At 39.0% G+C, this 18,110-nt stretch overlaps 1 protein-coding gene across 2 annotated transcripts in view; it reads right to left on the bottom strand.

The window, feature by feature from the left end:
- Positions 1-278: 278 nt before the first annotated feature.
- plpp3 (phospholipid phosphatase 3) overlaps positions 279-18,110 on the bottom strand; it is a 42,682-nt gene continuing 24,850 nt past the window's right edge. For both annotated transcript variants that reach the window (XM_067384818.1, XM_067384817.1), the window contains exons 4-6: positions 17,947-18,004; positions 9,691-9,867; positions 279-2,285 (exon numbers count right to left, since the gene is read on the bottom strand). In XM_067384818.1, coding sequence (XP_067240919.1) covers positions 2,157-2,285; positions 9,691-9,867; positions 17,947-18,004 — 364 coding nt within the window. In that variant the 3' untranslated portion in view covers positions 279-2,156. The remainder of the gene's footprint in view (positions 2,286-9,690; positions 9,868-17,946; positions 18,005-18,110) is intronic.

Raw genomic sequence — 18,110 nt, 5'->3', positions numbered from 1 at the left:
CTCACAATTGCGAATTTATATCTTGCAATTCTGACTTTTTCTCTCACAATTCTTTTTTCCTCACAATTGCAAGTTTATTTCTCACAATTCTTACTTTTTTCTCACAATTGTGATAAAAAAATCTCACAATTCTGAGAAAAAAAATTGTGAAATAAAAAGTCGCAATTATCATTTAAATTGTTTTATTCCATGGCGGAAACAAACTTTTAAACTTAACTCATCGAGCATTAGGACAATTTCAATTTCACGCAATAAGAAACCAAACACTTTTTTTATTGTTTATAACGAGCTTTTATTTAAAAGCACATGTATTAGAGCTAAGTACATTTAGCAGAAAAAAAAAACAAAAAACATTTTGCTATTATTTCTTTTGTACAAAATGAGACAATACAAAAATACTAATAGTGAATTTGATACAATTGTATGTGTTTTATTCAACGCTTATTAAAAACGTACTATCACAAATCTACAATATTTTAGTTCCTAAATACAAAAATCTGTCAATCAATGCTCATAAAAGCAGCACTTTGTAAATAACACAGGTCATGACACATTGCTTTTTAAATTCATAGTGGATATATCTAAACACGTTCAGAAATAATATCTTACATAGTTAATTTTAGTGATCTATACATTATTTATATATTTCTGAGAAAGAAATAAAACGGTTTGTTGAAATGATAGGACGGACTATACAATGGGAGGGATGTGCAACACATTTGGAGCTTGAGTTGTGTTGTATGGATGTGTTCTCTGTAAAAGTCAGGCAGTACTGTACAGCTGTTAGTGGGGACAGTAGACATCTTCACGATAGGATCAAAGGCTAAGAAAAGGCATTTAGAAAAGAAAAAAAAGTCCACAGTTTTCTTAAGTTTCTTCACATGGCAACGGCCAACTGCACCAGGACTGGCTGCGGAAACATATGCGACACATATAAACACGCGCAAACGTGAGACGGAGCGTCCTGCTGAGGGACCCCACATCCCCTTAACCCCGTCGGGGTTTGGGGCAGTTTGACTCTTGCCAGGACAGGCAGAGGGCACAGGTGGCATTATGGGTAAAAACACACAACTAGAGTTGAGTGATTATGCAGTTGGAAGGGAAAGAGATCAAACCAGCCAGCGGAAGAGGCTCGTTCCCAGTTCCAAAAATAATAATAAAAAAAATGTGCCAGTGCAGTCGGTGGGAATCAATCCCAAAGACCGTGGTGGCGAGACACACCTCTACGCCATCCTCCCCAACGTCTAACCCCGCCCCCTGCGTTAGCTCTGACCAATCAGAAGACAGCGAGGCGGCACGGCTCAGCCACGCCCCCAGAGTTCGGGCATCGTGAAATCATTTACTAAAATAAAAATCTATTTGAAATCAGTCTTTATCTAAAAAAAACAAAACAAAACAAAAAAAATTCCCGTACCCACCCACCCACCCACCATTTAAAACCCGTTAAAATGCAGTTAGGCCACTGTTCGGGTAGCGAAGATCAGCATTGATGGGTGTTGATCTCGTGTACGGACCTTCATCAAGCTTCTCAAAGCTACACTTCTCAGATAGCGAGTGGTGACATTTAACAACGAACTTGGATATAGTGCTATAAGTTATTCTTCTTTATATTGTTAATATATCTGTGCTAATTACATCGCAGGTAAAACTAATCATTCCTATTAATAAGGAATTTGTTGTCCTATGCGGTTACTGAAAGGCCACAGAGACAATAGAAAGAGACGGTCGGAAAGAGAGAAGCGCTGGTCACGTGACCAGCCTCACATTCACTCTCTCCTTCCTTTCGTTGTCATTCATTTACGCATTCATAATATTTCTGTGTATTACTTTCGTCAATGGGCCGGTCTGCCCGAGCTGAATTCTTTCTCCGCAGCAAATCGCGCAATATTTTGAGGGAGAAATCACTTTTTTGTTAGCTTCGTGTCTGTTTTGCCTTTCGGATTGGGCTCTAGGATAGTGAGGTCTTTATAAATTCATAATAAGAGTCAATAGGATTGTCTCTGTCCTGTCCCTACATTCTACTGTCAGATGAGAGAGAGGAGGTGTCAGCTAGGCCGTAGCTCCTCTGTCACAGGTGGCTGTTCTGGTTTCTTCATGGGATGGGGGAGGGGGTGAGGGATGGGGAGACTTCAGACGGATCCTCCCGTTCCCCCCTCCTACACCATGTTGTGATGGTTGTTCCTCTCTATGATGTCAGAAGAAGGGAGGAGCTCTTTCTTGATTGGCGAGGGAGGTGGAGTGGCAGCCTTGGCTTTGGGTTTGAAGAGGTCCGATACATAAAAGGCCTAGAAGAAGAGAAAGAAAAAGAGAGTCAGACCATTTATTTGAGAAACAACCTATTTCCAGAAAACTAAGAATGCAAATCAAGTCACGTTATCCACAGAATATGATTGTAATACACCAAAAAGGGTATTATTGGATAATTGCCTCCTTTTAAAGGGGACCTATTATGCAAATTTCACTTTTATAAGGTTTTTGAACAGAGATGTGTGTCCGCAGTGTGTGAGAACAACCAGCCTATAATGGTAAAAATATCGTACACTCACATTTTCTTTTCGTAATTCCTATAAATCAACAGCAGCCTCTTCAAACTAGCTGATTCAGATAAATTTCATTTTCGAAGGAAATGTTCCGAAGTAAATCGGTAAAGTTTGTGCCAATCATTTTGCGCCGGACTGCTTCACAAACAAGGGTCTTTTCAACACTGGATTTTCACAAAGGTTGATTTTGAAATATAGAAGGTTGAACACCGCTACTGACAGTTTCTGACATTTTCAGTGCGTGAGATTGACCTGTTTTGTTGTTGCTGGTATGCCAGAGCATGCGCTCTTGAAGCTCCACCCTCTTTTTGAAAGCCGAGAGCACCAGCTCATTTGCATTTAAAGGGACACACACAAAAACGACACATTTTGCTCACCTCCAAAAAGTAGCAATTTTAACATGCTATAAAACATGATCTGTGGGGTATTTTGAGCTGAAACTTCACATACACAGAGAATTATTTTACATCTTGTAAAAAGGGGCATAATAGGTCCCTTTAAATTCACGAGTGTGAATTTGAGAAAACTGGGGAGTTTTCTTCCACTCTTGTCTATAAAACAGCATTTACCAAGTTTGATTAAGAAATAATATTTATATTACTATGGTTCACAAATTTTTTTCAAATACTGTTATGCTCATCAAGGCTGTGTTTGTTGCATTTATTTGATCGAAATAGAGTAAAAACAGTAATATTGTGAAATATTAGAATTTAAAAATAACTTTTCTACGTATATTTAAATAAATGTATTAAACACATTAAGAACATTTAAAGACATTTAAACTTTTTAAACATTTTTACACTTTAAAACAAGGCTTTTTTTTAATTACACACTCCTTTGAAATTTCATTTTTTTTTTTTTGCTTTATTTAAATCAATTTCTAATTGCAATTGTAGACCCCTTGTTACGAAACTCTATTAAAGTTCAAGAATTTAATTGGAATAAAAAAAAAAATATATATATATAATTTTAGTTCTGAAGGGCACACAATGTGTGTGTGTGTGTGTGTGTGTGTGTGTGTTTGGCTGGTTTAATTAGAAAATGGAAATCGATGATATCTGTAGCAATCGCCTTAAAATAGGGCATGAGTAATTGCAATATAGCGGCATTAAACTTCACAGTTACCCCTATTCAGGCACATATTTTGGAAGCATTGTTGCATGTTCCACTGGCCACAAATGAGCAATTTGGCTTTTGAAATGTCAGATGATATAAAGGCTGGCAATTCATCGCCTGTGACATACGGATATGTATGAAGTCACACACTGATAAGAGCGGTCAACGCCTTGAGTCAGTAGTAAAGATAAAGAAGAAACCCCTCAGTTCTTTTGTTTCAGTCTTCGACTGTGAGGGAGTGGGAAGTGAAGTCAGTATTAATGGTCTCACTTGGCGTGGGAAGAACTTTGTTGTCAAGGAGAGATGCCGACAACCTTCTCTTTACTTCCTAATGACATCACTGGCAAAACAGGAAACCGGGGAGGGGAAGAACGGAAGTGTGCCCTTGGCATTAGACAAGGCTTGCACCCAATGGATTTACAAAGAGCTGAAAATATACAAGTCTGAGTCACAGGCCTTTCAAGCCAAAGATGGGATGCTTTCACGGTAATGTAGGCATAGGAGAGGCCTACGGGATATTTAGCCGTCTACACACCATGAATGTTACTGAAGCATGCAGAACAGCTGAGCTGGACGGCAGCAGCATGGAATCACCGATTCCAGAAAGCCTGCCAATGCGTAAACACGCGCTATTTATGAGTGTGTGAAGAGTATGGGGCCAGTGTGTGACAGGAAAAGAGGTCAGTGTTTGGGGTAGCTAACAGCTAAATTGTCCTGACACGTTTCAGGAGCTGCCGTCAGCCGCAGAGGCGCACTGCCCTTGGGCGATGCCAAGGGGTAAAAAAAAGCACACATAGATTTGCACACAGAGTTAAAAAAAAAAAAAAAAAAAAGGATTTCCTATTTGGTTATGTGAGTGACAGGCCTGAGAAATATGCTGTGACTATCAACAGGTTAAGTGTGTGTGTGGAAAGAGATAGAAGTGAACAGCAAGCCTTAGAGAGGCCATCAGAGTTCTGGAATCATCTTTCCAGCAGCTGTTTCTTGCATATCCTCTCAGTGAAAGACACTATGCTCACATACAAAGAGAGCTTTATCCAAAGGTTACGGCGGATGAGTTCATCCTATAGGGCCTCCTGTGAGCGTCTTAGGACCATATGAATGAAAGCATGCCAGAAAGATCATGACATTTCCAGAGTGACCTTTACACTGCACTGGAATGACATCAGGAAACTGGATCTAGAACCTCTGCTTTTTTGCAATTATGAAGGATTTCAATATAAGAGGAAGTATGGCTGATATGGGCTTTTCAATGGCAAGTGCATATTTGTATATATAATGCAAAATGTATGCACTAAAATTTAATTTACAGAAAAAATATTCATGATTTATCACAATTTTTTTTTGTCAAAAACTTAATTTGGTAATAATTAATTTGGTTTGGATAACAATATTTTGAGTTTCTAATTAAACCACTTCATTGTATTAACTCAAAATTTTAATTTCAATGAACTCAAAATGTTATGGCAACCAGGTATCAATATATAACCAGGTATAATATATTCAATTTATAGTGTACAAATTTATGGTTTTGTAAGTAAATACTATGAACAATAAAAGAACATTCCCTGCGTGACATCACATATGATCAAATTTTATATAAATACTTTTTGTTTTTCTTTTTGTTTTAAAAATTGTAGCAATTAGAATGTGTGTGTGTTTTTTTTTTTAATATTGATATATTTCTCGAAATTCTCTAAAAATATTTAAAAACAATTTATGTGTTACACAAGACTGACACAAGGCTTCTGCCGATAGTCTCCAAATTAGATTGTATGTAATTATGTTATCACATTTGCCATCAGCATGGCATTCAGCGGTACTGTCCAACATGACTCAAGAGTCGTCTCTCACAATAGTCTGCTTTATGCACTGCAAGCTCTGACCTGTAATCACAGGCAGCCAATGAATCTGTGTCACGGGGTGAGTGCTTCCTGTGTCACAGCCCTCTGTCTGAAAGTGTTCTTCCACAGCAAACTTGCTCCATTGTGTTCAAATGCTCAGTCAGCACCAGGAAGCTGTTTTGCATGTTTATCTAAGCCTGTGTATGTGTGTTGACTTTATTGTGGTACCAATAACTGCATATAAAGGAAGAATTAAGATGCATCTAAAGGGTCTGTTACTGCAGCATATTATACACTTCTGTGCACATTCTTCTTACTATTACATTAGTCTAAATGTACATGCAATGGATTCTATTTTTTTCTTGATCCATAAACCATTAATTTACAATAATAAAACTCAGTAGTGATATAAGCAAGTAGTGCTGTCAAATCGATATGCAAGACTTAAAAAAGTGATTGTGTTTTTGTTTGTATGCCTTTAAGACATCTACTATATATGTAATGACTCTTGTTATGATTGGCAATATGTTAAAGAGCTCATGGCTGTGATGGCACACCCATTTTTGGACTGGGAAGAGTGCTTTGTCTTTTTTGACAAAAATCCAACAAGATTAAAATCTTGTTTTCTATGACACATTCTCTTTAAATTTTAACATGTGTGAAAACACTAGGGCGTCAAGTAGCCTAATGTACTATTTTAGTCCCCATCTCTGTATTATATTGTATTAAAGTGGTTTGACATCATCTACATGGCAAACTAACTGCTCCACCCCGGCACTCTAACAGACATTCTCCTAATCAGACAGGAAATGACACCAAACAATTTGTCACCATCCAACAATTGCCACAGAGTGAAGATCAACATAATGTAAACAATTATTTTGGATCCAGAGCTGTGAGGACTCACCAACTCTACCCAAACTAGTTTCAAACGAACCTCACTGAACGTCTGCTGCTTTTCACTGATGGCTTTATGGAATTAAACAGGTTCATAGATGTCTTGGGTGTGTACACATGTGTGTGGTCTTCCATTGGTTTGGGTGTGCCTTATCCCAAAAGTGCCAAACACACATGATTATGTGTGAGAGTGTGTTGCTTATGTTATGCATGTGTCTTAAATTGTAGTTTCAGGCACTGAGCCACATCTGCATAATAATTGAGGAGACCAAGTTGTGTTTTGGCTGCTCGCTCTCCGGCATAACATTAGTAAAGTTTAATAACACTGTTAAAATTTCCTTTCTTTCTACACACAACCACACTATTTTCGATTTGAGACGGCCTCCATTACCATGGCTACGAGAGTGCTGTGGTGGCCAATGGGAAAAAAGAGAAGTAGTAGTCAAGCTCAGGCCTGACATATGGGAGAGAGTGATAGGATATCGGGACAACCATCATGCCACTCAAGCCAAACCAGAAGCACTTAGCTATGGACTGTTATCGCAGGAGGACTTGGGAGTCCGGAATATTGAAGATGACCCTCTGTGCTCCTGAGGAACGGTGGGATACTGTTGGCCATGAACTATTGTGATGTGAGAACTCGAAGGGTGCTGTGGATATAGAGAAAGAGTGGGAAGAGGAAAAGGCTGTTTGAGCGCTGGCCTCCAGCTGTTTCCACCCTTGTCTAGTCCTGCAGGAAACACCTCTGCAACGGAGCCTCTGCAAGCAGCCAAACTCTCACACTCTCTCCATCCATGTCAGCAGCTTAGAAAGTTTGCAGTGTTTGATGACATGAACAAACAGCTCACGCCACTCTCCAACAGGAAGAACTGGAGGATGTGGCCACAGTCAAGAGTCCAAAAGACAAAGAAGGAAAAAGTGGTTTCTGAAGTCTGAATCTCAAGGGTTCTTTTAGTTAAGTATCAGACTTTTAAACATATGCCAGGCTGCCTGACTTCTGCAATTGTAATGGTAGTTAATCTTGCCAAAATTTCTGATACAAACCAGGCCTGAGTATAAGGAACTGGGATTTATAGGAGATTGAACGAAACTGATGGCCTAGCTAGCATTGTGCTGATTGAAGTTTCGGGTTTCCCTTGCATGATACATCGACAGACTGACATTAATTACTGTTCTGTGATCAGTTCACTGTGGGCATTACAGTCTAACAGCACCATGTGACTTGATCCTCTTTAATATGGACCATGCGGTAAGTCTGTAATCAGCTTTTGCAATATGGCCAAAACTAACCAAGACCTGTAACTTTCCACGGTTTCTTTGAAGCCAGCCAGTTGGACACCAACCCAGAGCACTTACAACTTTTAAACATCTTTAAACACAACCTCCTTGAGCAGTAATCAGCACCTACAGCCAAGCTTAGAAGAAATGTTTCACCTCCCAACCATGGACTTTCAGAGACTACTAGGTGAGAAGTTTGTAGCCTACGTAGCCTACGGTGCAAAACCAATGCGTGATGTATGGGGACATAACTTTGGCATGTTACCATGTGTCAGTTTCTTCTAAAGACATGTACCTTACTTTACCTCTATAGGCTGCATCTGAGCTTTGGTTATTAGAGATACTCTAATTGGGTTTCTAAAGTGTTCACAGATGGGGAGCAGAACAGATTCCAAATGTAGGCTCATTAAAAACCAAGTACATGGGCGCCTTGATCTGTATTGGAAGGGATCTCATTTCTGCTCTCTTTTATTTGTACTTATCTGCTATTCACATTGGGAAGAAACTTCTCTAAGTTTCAAAGATTATATCCTACACCTTGAACCTGAAGGGCTCAAAGACAATCAAGACCATCAGAAGCTGATGGTTTATTCAAGCAAAACAAGACTGTTTAACTATAAAGGTTCTTCTTAATGAAGTTATTAAAGTCCTGGCGAATGCCTAAAACTACTCTTGCCAATAAATAAAGACAAGAGCCAACTGAAAAGTGAACCACACAGGTTCAGAAAATTCAAAGACTGATGATTAAATGTGTTGGAGGTTCGTGATACCATTAGAATGATGTTTGGCCAACATCTGTGTACCATAAAAACTGTGCTCTGTCACAGCCAATTAAACTGAAGAAAGACACTCCTAGTGCATTCTGGGAATTGTATTGTGATGTATGAGAAACACAACTCAATATTTCAATTCCAACACTAACAATTTAGATATTTTTCTTTCAGTTGTAGTAATAATTAAGATGGGGTTGATATCTGGGGCAAGAGGTCTTGGTCTCTTGCCCAACCAACCCCCACCCCATCTTATGGGTCTCAAATATTTTCTCTGTCCCCTTTATGATAAAGATAACATCCTGTTTCTCAGAATAATTAATCAACATGGTTATTTCTCTTATAGAGAAAAGGTTTCCTCTCTATGAATGTTCAGTTCCCCAGGCTCAATTTTCCAAAACACAATCCAGTAAATCCAGCAAAGTAAAGCTTTGCTTACTGCAGGGAAAGTTTGGCACCAAACAAAAGTGACATGTGCCACAATTATGAAGTGTAAAATTCCTTTTTCCACAACCCTCCCCATCTCCTTTCATTTGAACGTTGGTAATGGTGCAATTGAGGCAATATGCTCTGCATTAGTAAGAAAAAGATTATGCTTTACTGTGATGGATGAGTAATTTTGTGGATGGGGGCGAAAAACAGAGAGGGTGGAGTCTGGAGAATGTTGTGGTCTAGTTCAAGATATTCCAGATCCCCTTCCGACCTCAAACTCTGGATGGTGTTCTGTCTTCACTTCACTCAAAAGACACCAGATGAAGCGTGTTCTTTATGGTTCTTTTGACAAAGTTATGTGATAAATCCGTCTCTAGTTGAGTTACAAACATACTAAAGAACTATCAAACTATATCGACATAAAATAAAAACATTTTCATGTTTCAAAGTGAAGTATGTAAACAGGAAAACATGCTATGATGTTAAACTTGTCGGGTTGATAATTGCCAGCACATTTACGAAAGTAAAGTTTAATTATTTCTGGTGTTAACGCTGTGTAAAATGTGCTTGTTTACCAATTTTAGAAAAAAGAATTCCAGATGTTTTGATGAAAACTAGATCAAGGCCAATGGTTATCAAATGTAATAAAAGTAGGAAATTCCCAGATACTTTCCCACCAATATTTATACTTTCCAACCAATAAAGACAAATTCTAGATTGACTCCACAACTGCCTCTTGTCTCCTTAAAGATACTAAACCTTATTTGGAAACCTGAAGTGGATCTAATGAATGAAATATAAAGATTTACTCACTATGCAGTAGGCCACCAGGGCTCCTTGGACAAAGCCAGCTAAGACATCAGTGGGGTGGTGCTTGTGATCAGAGACGCGTGATAAGCCGGTGTAGAAGGCCATCATCAGCAAGGTGAACTGGAGGAGGGGCCTCAGGAGACGGGCTCCTCGCCACGTGAAGCGAGACTGCAGGTAGAACTAAAGAAAAAGAGATGGAAAGCAATTTAAACAATGGCAACATTTGTAGAACTTGTGTTTAGATAACATAACAGCTAAAAAGGTAGAGAAATGAGAGAAAACCAAAGAAGGTGAAGAAAATGTATGCGAGGGGTGGAGCTGAGAATGGGAAAAGTTTAACTCCACTGAAAACAAAAAAGCAAAAAACAAAAAACAAAACAAACTAGGGATGTGGTCTCTCTTTTTCTAGTCACCTAAATCCAAGGACCCCTTATAGAGTTTGCTTTCTGAGAACAGGAAGACACATTAGGGTAAGAAAACAAATGAAGTGAGGGTTACAAAGACAAGGGGAGGATGGGGGTCAGGAGGACAAACTGTTGACGACGCTCCGGCAGCCCATCAGTCCTGAAACCCTTCAAACTGGGTCAGTCAAGGACCCTGTACTCATCACCCTCCCTAATCATCCATCATCACACGAGAAGGAAAACTTCCATTACGATCGAAACCACAGCAGACAACAGAAATCTCAAAACACAGCCTTACTCACAGACATTAACAGATACATGTAAACACACTTGCACACACTAGACGAGGACCCAAAACGATCTGTTAGACAAAACAAACAATAGCCATCTTGAGTTTTGAGCTTCCAAACGAAAGTGTGTACAAGGTCATGTCTGCTTTCCTGAACAGCTTTCTCCTCACTTCGAAGGCATTGTGTGCATACAAAGGAAGGAATCCCTCCCTGAGGATGTTTGGGAGTTGGAGTTTCCTTACTGAATGAAGTTCTCAGATGATGCTAGGATGGGTGTGCCTGAACAAGCAGACTAAACAGCTCATCTTCGCGAATTCACTTTTGATAAATGATTTGAGTTATTCACAGACACCAAAGGTGATGTTGTTTGGATGTCTGGTGTATTTAACTAGGCCGAAGATTACAAGCTCCAAATATGTAGGCAGTAAGACTGGAGATAAATAGAGGCATCTTCAATCATTTCAATTGATCTTATCTCGTAAAAACATCCCCTCGAACGGAAGGATGGTAGAACGATAAGCATCTGCGGGTGTTTATATATGGCTGTGCGTTTGTGCCTCAAATCGACTGGACAACATATGGCCTGCTGTCTCATTATTTCAATTTACATTGTGGCCCAAGGCAGGAAGTACTTAGAAATATGCTGAGAGAAAACTTTCAGTCATTTTGCTTGATTCAGCAATCATTTCTTTCTCTCACACTACTGTATATGAGCTGTTGGGTTAAATAGAAGAGCTAGATGTCGCAGATGAAATGGAGATATGTGCTTGATTATATGGCTAAAGTTCATCTGAGGCCAAAGACAAACAAATAAATTTATACTCATGTTAATTTTGGTCTGGTTTGGCCTCAATGTTGGCAGCAATGAGTGAATTTCTAACCAAGGAGCAATTTTAACCACAGACATTCATACACTTGGCATTCCTATCCCTAAAAAAGTTCCTGCAGAGAACTTACAAACAAGCATGTCAATAATGTCTTTGATCAGGCCATTTAAATGCAATGGAATGTTCTTCAACCGCAGATCTGTGGCTAACGGAGACAGAGGTCTGTCTGCCTATGTCTGTCAGAGACTAACTGACATGAAGTACAAAAAGTGAATCAATAAATTAGGATTGTTCAAATGAAGAACATCCATCTGCCTGAGTAATTCAAAATGAGAATTTTTATCAAAATGAGAATTACCCCATGATTTCCGCACCCTCAAGCCATCCTAGGTGTATAAGACTTTCTTCTTTCTGAGGAACACAATCGGAGTTATATTAATAAATATCCTGATGTGTCCAAGCTTTATAATGGCAGTGAACGGGGGCAACGAGTTTGAAACTCAAGAAAGTGCCTCCATCCATCATCAATGTACTCCAAACGGCTCATGGGGGGTTGAATCGATGTGTTTGTGTAGGAAAAATATCCATATTTAACAAGATATATATTAAAATATCCATCTTCTGCCAGACCGCCTTCCGTATTCAACTTAGGAAGAAAGTGTAATTCCTCTCGCAGCTCAAAACGCTTATGCTACGTCCTACGCCTTCCCAATTCAACTTATGAAAAAAGCATAACTAAGGCCTTTATTAACCCCCAGAGCCATGTGGAGTGCGTTTATGACTAATAATAGACTTAATAGACTTAAATAACTAATCCTTTAAGGTGTTTCTCACACATCAAAAATGACAAATTGAGAACATCATTTTCTGTTTATTGTTCGATTTATTTCTGAAGGCTACCAGGTTTTTTCATCATCTTCCAGGGTGTTTCATCTAAATGAACTTAACAAATGAAAGCTATAAATAGATAAAATAGCAGTTTGGTTCTCCAAAATTAAAGAATTGAGTGCCTTAGAGACAACATTGACATTATCATGCTCTCTTTCGCTCCAACAGCAAATGTTGCACAATGCAGCACAAAGTGTGGAATGTTATTGTCGTTTCACTTGAAAAAGTGGCCACAACACAAACAAGGCAACCAGGGCCTCTGGATGACATCCGCCACATGCTCATTTACACACACGAGGGGTGGAAAAGAATTCACGGTTACATATTTGTGTTCAACGGTTACATATCGTTCAAAAGTTTGGGGTCAATGAGAATGTTCAATATTTTTGAAAGAAGTGTCTCTTGTGATCACCAAGGTGATCAAAAATGCAGTATATTTTCACAAATATTGTGATCATAATTTTAAATAACTGTTTTCTATTTTAATGCATTGATAATGTAATTTATTCCTGTGATAGCAAAGCTGAATTTATACCAGCCATTACCTCAGTGTCACACGATCCTTCATAAATCATTCTAATATGCTGATTTGGTGCTCATTTCTTATTATCCAGCTCCTTTGTAAAGGAGCATATTAATACAAATATTACCAAATTATGCATTCAACTTTCCTCAATTTTTTTCCCAAATAATCATTCAACATAAAAAAACTAAATTAAATAATTAAAAAAAGCTTTACAGAGCATGTAAGTGCTTGAAAGCATCTGCGACTGTTATGTTTTCTTTGTATCAGCACTTGCGACATCCCTAATATAAATCTTTTCTACACTAAAACAGCAAAGAGAGAGTTCTGGTATATGTTGGACTGTGAGAGGTCATGGAGGGGTGACGTTTGACACACAGGGAGTCCTGCTGATGCTCATCTCTAAAGCTGTAAGCCAGCATGTCTGAGTTTGGAGATGTAGAGATGAGCTCTGTGACTTCTCCAAACTCTTAAAGTGTCTCTGTCCCTCAGGGCGAGAGCGGGGTCCTCTCCACACGTAGGCATCCAAGAGCTGATAAGAGCAGCAAAGCCTGAGGACCATCAGGGCTCAGATACAGTCCATCAAATCTGCTTCTTAGTGTCTTGCTATCAGAGCTCAGATAAGCCAAACGTGCCACAGACATTGCGATTAGAGACGATGGTGTGTATATGGCTCTCTCATCTCTGTGCTTTGTGAGGTGGTGGCAGCAGGAGTGGCAGACGGTGTGATCTTAGATTCCTCAGCGACATCCAAACCCAAAACACAAACACATACACACGCCCTGTGCCCACATGAGAAGTAACACAGCCTTGCGCTGATAACATGATCCGTCCTACTACAATCTCCATTCAGTCCCTTCCCTGCAGGCGATCTGGGTCTTACCATCAGATCTGATACAGAGATATCAAATGGGACAATAGAAAAGATCCTGGTGGGCTACTAAAGGATTAGTTCCCAAAAAATCTATACACATTCATGTTGTTCAAAAAAGGAGAGGAAGGAGTGCTTAAATTTGTTCATCATAAAGCGATCATCTTCAACACACTTGGATTTCAGTTTGTTGTAATTGCATGGAAAAGAGTGTGTTCACCTATTGACTTCTTCAGGTCAAGCAGCCACAAAACGGCATGTTCAGTCCGACTTGGGATGGGAAACATAAAAAGCTAGATGTGGTACAATAAATCATGCTAGCTTAACAAAAAAGGTGATTGTGAAAAAAAACTACACTTACTTTGAAATATTTTGATAAGAAAAGGCAGGTCTTTTTCATGCCACTGTGCATGGTTTTCTGGGTCATTCTAAAGTATATTTGCACAGTTCTGGTAGAAAACAGTCAAACTTCCCCACTGAAACCTTCTCTATCCTGACCTCAGGTCCAAAAATATTACAGCGAAGCCAACGCAGCTAATGACCACAACTTACTGAGAAACAAGCCTGAAACAGCAGGTACTGCATGTCAAACATCCTCTGTGTGGATTTGTGCTTGTTTCTACTCTTCCTGTCATCTTGCATCATTCATCGCCTGTTCAATGCTTGGTCACTATGGCAAACTTGAGATTCACGTGTCACCATGCGGTCTGAGAAGTGCAGTGACGCCACAGCCAAACCAGGACTCATGGACTTTGAGTGTGAAGGTCATAGAGAGGCTAGGAAATAACCAGCTTGCTGCCCACAAAATACCCACATGCATTTGCTCTCCAGAACAAACTGATATGCTGATCCAACTCAGTGAGCACATGAGGTTGACCAGCCACTCTGGTATTGAGCTGCATGGATATTGTGGTGCACTAATGGTGCTTTTCCACTGCATGGTACGGCTCGGTACGGCTCGCTTTGGTGTTTTTCCTCTGCATGGTACGGCTCACTTTTTTGCCGCTTTTTCACTGCACGGTACGGCTCGGTAAGGCTAGCTTAAATAGTACCACCTTGGTTGAGGTTCCAAGTCAGCCGTACCGATATTAAAATGTGACGTGAAAACACAGCAGATCACTGATTGGTCAGAGAGAACTGTCAATACCAGCTGGCAGTAGAGGCGTCACAACTATAACGATCAGTGTTTAATCCCACCCACTTTGAAGCAGTACTGCAGTGGAAAAGCAAACGGAGCCAAATCGAGCCGAGCTGTGCCGAGCAGAGTCGTACAATAACGTGCAATAAAACCCCATTCAACTGCATAACCATGTAGTACTAGCAGACACCTAAGAGGCAAAGCTCCACTCATTCAGTTTTAATCTCACTCACTGGCTTCTCTGCAGGATGATGCAGACTGCAGACAAAATTCTATAAGAAAGAAAAGTCTGTGCAATGTGTCCTGCACTACCTTGATCCCCCAGTAGTTGGCGTTAAAAACAGTTGCACTGCTTAATAAGTTTTATGCTAACTGTGATACAATGTTTTTTTAGGATTATTTGATGAATATAAAGTTTAAAAGAACAGAATTAACCTGAAATATAAATGTTTTGCAACATTATAAAATTACTTTACGGTCACTTATGATCAATTTAATGCATCCTTCCTAAACAAAAGTATATATTTAAAAACAAAGCAACAGACTTTTGAACATTAGTGCAAAATAATAATTTAACTAACTTAAACATCTCTGATTGGCTATTGTGTTTATGTGCTCAACAGATATGTCTGTGATTGGCTACAATGATCATGTTGTAAATAGACATCTCTGATGCTCTTCACAGAGTGCTTACACAGATACACATGGGAGCGTTTGAAAGTAGGCATCTATCAGCGGATCCAATCACAGACATATCTGTTGAGCATGTGAACACAATGGCCAATCACCGGTGTTTAAGGTAGTCAGAATCCACTCAACAGCACTCAAAATGCTACGGGTAAATGCTGGTATTGTCACATTTTTAAAATTTCAGTAACATCTTGGTACCGAACTTTTGACAACACTACTTAAAACTATGGGGAAAAAAATATGCAGACATAATGCAAATCTTGGTTACTATGTAATGATTATGGTACATAAGAAACATCAAAAAAAGTGAGATAAAGTTATTAAAATGAGTCACTGACGAAACAGGTGTGGGTTCTGCCTTGAGGTACTGTGCCATAATGATTCATTCGCCAATTTGGGGAGAACAAAGCTATGACCTGGGTTACGTTTGTGCAAATAAAAGGGGATCACAAGACTGGTGTGAGCTCTCATTATGACTTCAGCGTCTGACCCATGAAGCATGACAGCTAGACTGAGATAATTACAGAGAGCGAGGCCAGGAACGCTCCAGTCAATAAGACGGTATCGCTCGATTTGTCTAGTCAGAGAAAACCTTTTTTTTTTTTCACTCGTTTCTCTCGTTCTTCAGTTTTATTCAGCTCTGTAATTCTGCTTATCATGCTTTGTTCTTTGATATCTCAGAGCATTCTTGTCTTGTTTCTAACTCTGAAGGCCAAGAGCACAAGAGCAGATGGTAAAATAATCTTAGAGATTCACCCTGTAACATAATAGAGTGCAACAGTGCCTGCCCTTTTTTTCAGCGGCGCTGGTTCTGGATGGTTTTTTTTTGTTTGTTTGTTTTTTTTCACTTTTCCCATAGGGATTTTAAAATAGTCTTAGTTAAAGAATTATAAGCCATGAACCAAGCCAATCAACTATGAGGTGAATCACAACACTACAAACTTTGATTTGAAGCAAAAAAGTTATTGCAAATCGGACAAAAAGACAAAGGTACAAGACTGTGCACTGTGTGAAGAAATATAAAACTAATTATAGTTTACAAATATTGATTTTATTATTTATATATATTTATATAATATATATTTATTTATTTGTTGTAAATAGACAAAAAAAAAAAAAATATATATATATATATATATATATTTTAGTGGGCAGAGCTAACTAATGAGCTATTTTAGAGTATTGTGTTTTTCGACTCTGATTTTTCTGTATAGCATCATGGGTAATGTAGATTTTCACCAGGAATTCTGCTGTTAAACACAATTATTTTCAAAATAAGCTGAATTACTGCTGGCTGACAGCTTCAGCAGAAGCAAATACCATTGATTAATAACCTCACAGCTCACAGTAGGTCTGTCTTTAAAGGTTTATAAGTTATTGTTCAAAATCAATTTCCTTATGGAGGAAATAAGTTTTTACTTCTGGAACCCAAATGTTGCACTCTATAGTCTATTCACATATTCACAGTTTGACTAAACTTTGGCTGTGAGAAATCTGGCAAAGGTTTCTAATAACAACAATTTGCCCCTCAGAGACAAATCCAGGGTTTAAAATCAAGATGATAATTCAGACCTAAAATTGCCAAGTGACTACAAGACATGCTGAAAGTTTTCAGGAAGAAGGTTTTATGGAAGAACTCTGGAAATTCAGATATTTAGGATCCTGTTTTTTCTGGATACTTGCTTTTCGCCATGAATAATGATGTGGAACACTGCCTGACATCTCTCCTACCTTCTGGCTAATCGTGATAGTTTAAAATGCATCGGGTTTATGTGTAAAAACTGATTGCTTTAGTCACAAAACACTCAACAGTACCTGTCTGGGGTCTGGTTCTTAAGGTACTGTTTCCTCTTGTATAGGAAGCGTTCAGGTCAGTGTTTCGGGCTTCAGGCCCAGCTGTCAAAATCACACATTAATTTAATGGCTGTTTTGAGAGAATTAGAACGAACCCTGCATGAGTTTTAACAGACTTTAGGCCTCAACACACATATTCTCTATCACCCTCCTAATTCCATTTTTGCCTATTCTCAAATAATCTCTCAAAACACTGAGAATGAACATCTGGCCACCTCCATTAGCAGAGCGGCTCCACCTCCCACCATCTGAAAGAGTGAAAGGTGGAGGGGCCCATGGAGATGCTGATGATTAAGATGCAGGAAGAAAGGAGGAGATAATAGTGTGGGGCCTTGCGTGTGAAAGGGAGAAAGTTTGATGCCTTTGAAAGAGGCTTTACATACAGTGAGAGACTCTGGGAGGCTGAGTGAAATCTGGCTTTGTGTGTATGTAAAGCTATATTGGGGATTCTGCATAATTAGGACCAAAAAAGTGTGTGACCCATTCAAAAAGAGAATAAAAATAAAGCATAAGGAATGAGAGAGAAATAAAGGAAAACTTCAGAGAGAAAGGAAGTCTATACAGCTGCACAAATAAAAACAGGTGGAGTGTGTCCATCCGGGGGATGAACAAGGAAAATAAGAGTGACCCACATTTCAAAGTCACACAGAGGAGGGTGAGGGGCGATAGAGGGTCCCTGTTTCATACTAGACATAACAGTCATGAATGAACGGCTTTTTAGTAAATCAACAGAACTATGACAGAGTAAGAGCACCACACAGAGCATGTACTTACAGACAGGTACAGCATGGTATACATTGAAAATGAAGCATGTCCAGAAAAGAAGGATTTCCTATAAAGGGAGGGGGGAAAAAAAGAGCATTTAATCAAAATGCTCATTTTAATTTTAAAATAAATACATAAATGCATCACATTTATTTATTTGGTAAGTTTCCATC

The sequence above is a fragment of the Chanodichthys erythropterus genome, chromosome 4, assembly GCF_024489055.1.
Source record: "Chanodichthys erythropterus isolate Z2021 chromosome 4, ASM2448905v1, whole genome shotgun sequence".
NCBI classification, from domain to species: Eukaryota; Metazoa; Chordata; class Actinopteri; order Cypriniformes; family Xenocyprididae; genus Chanodichthys; species Chanodichthys erythropterus.
Note: the sequence above shows the minus strand (reverse complement) of the source record. Positions and strands in the feature narration are given on the sequence as shown.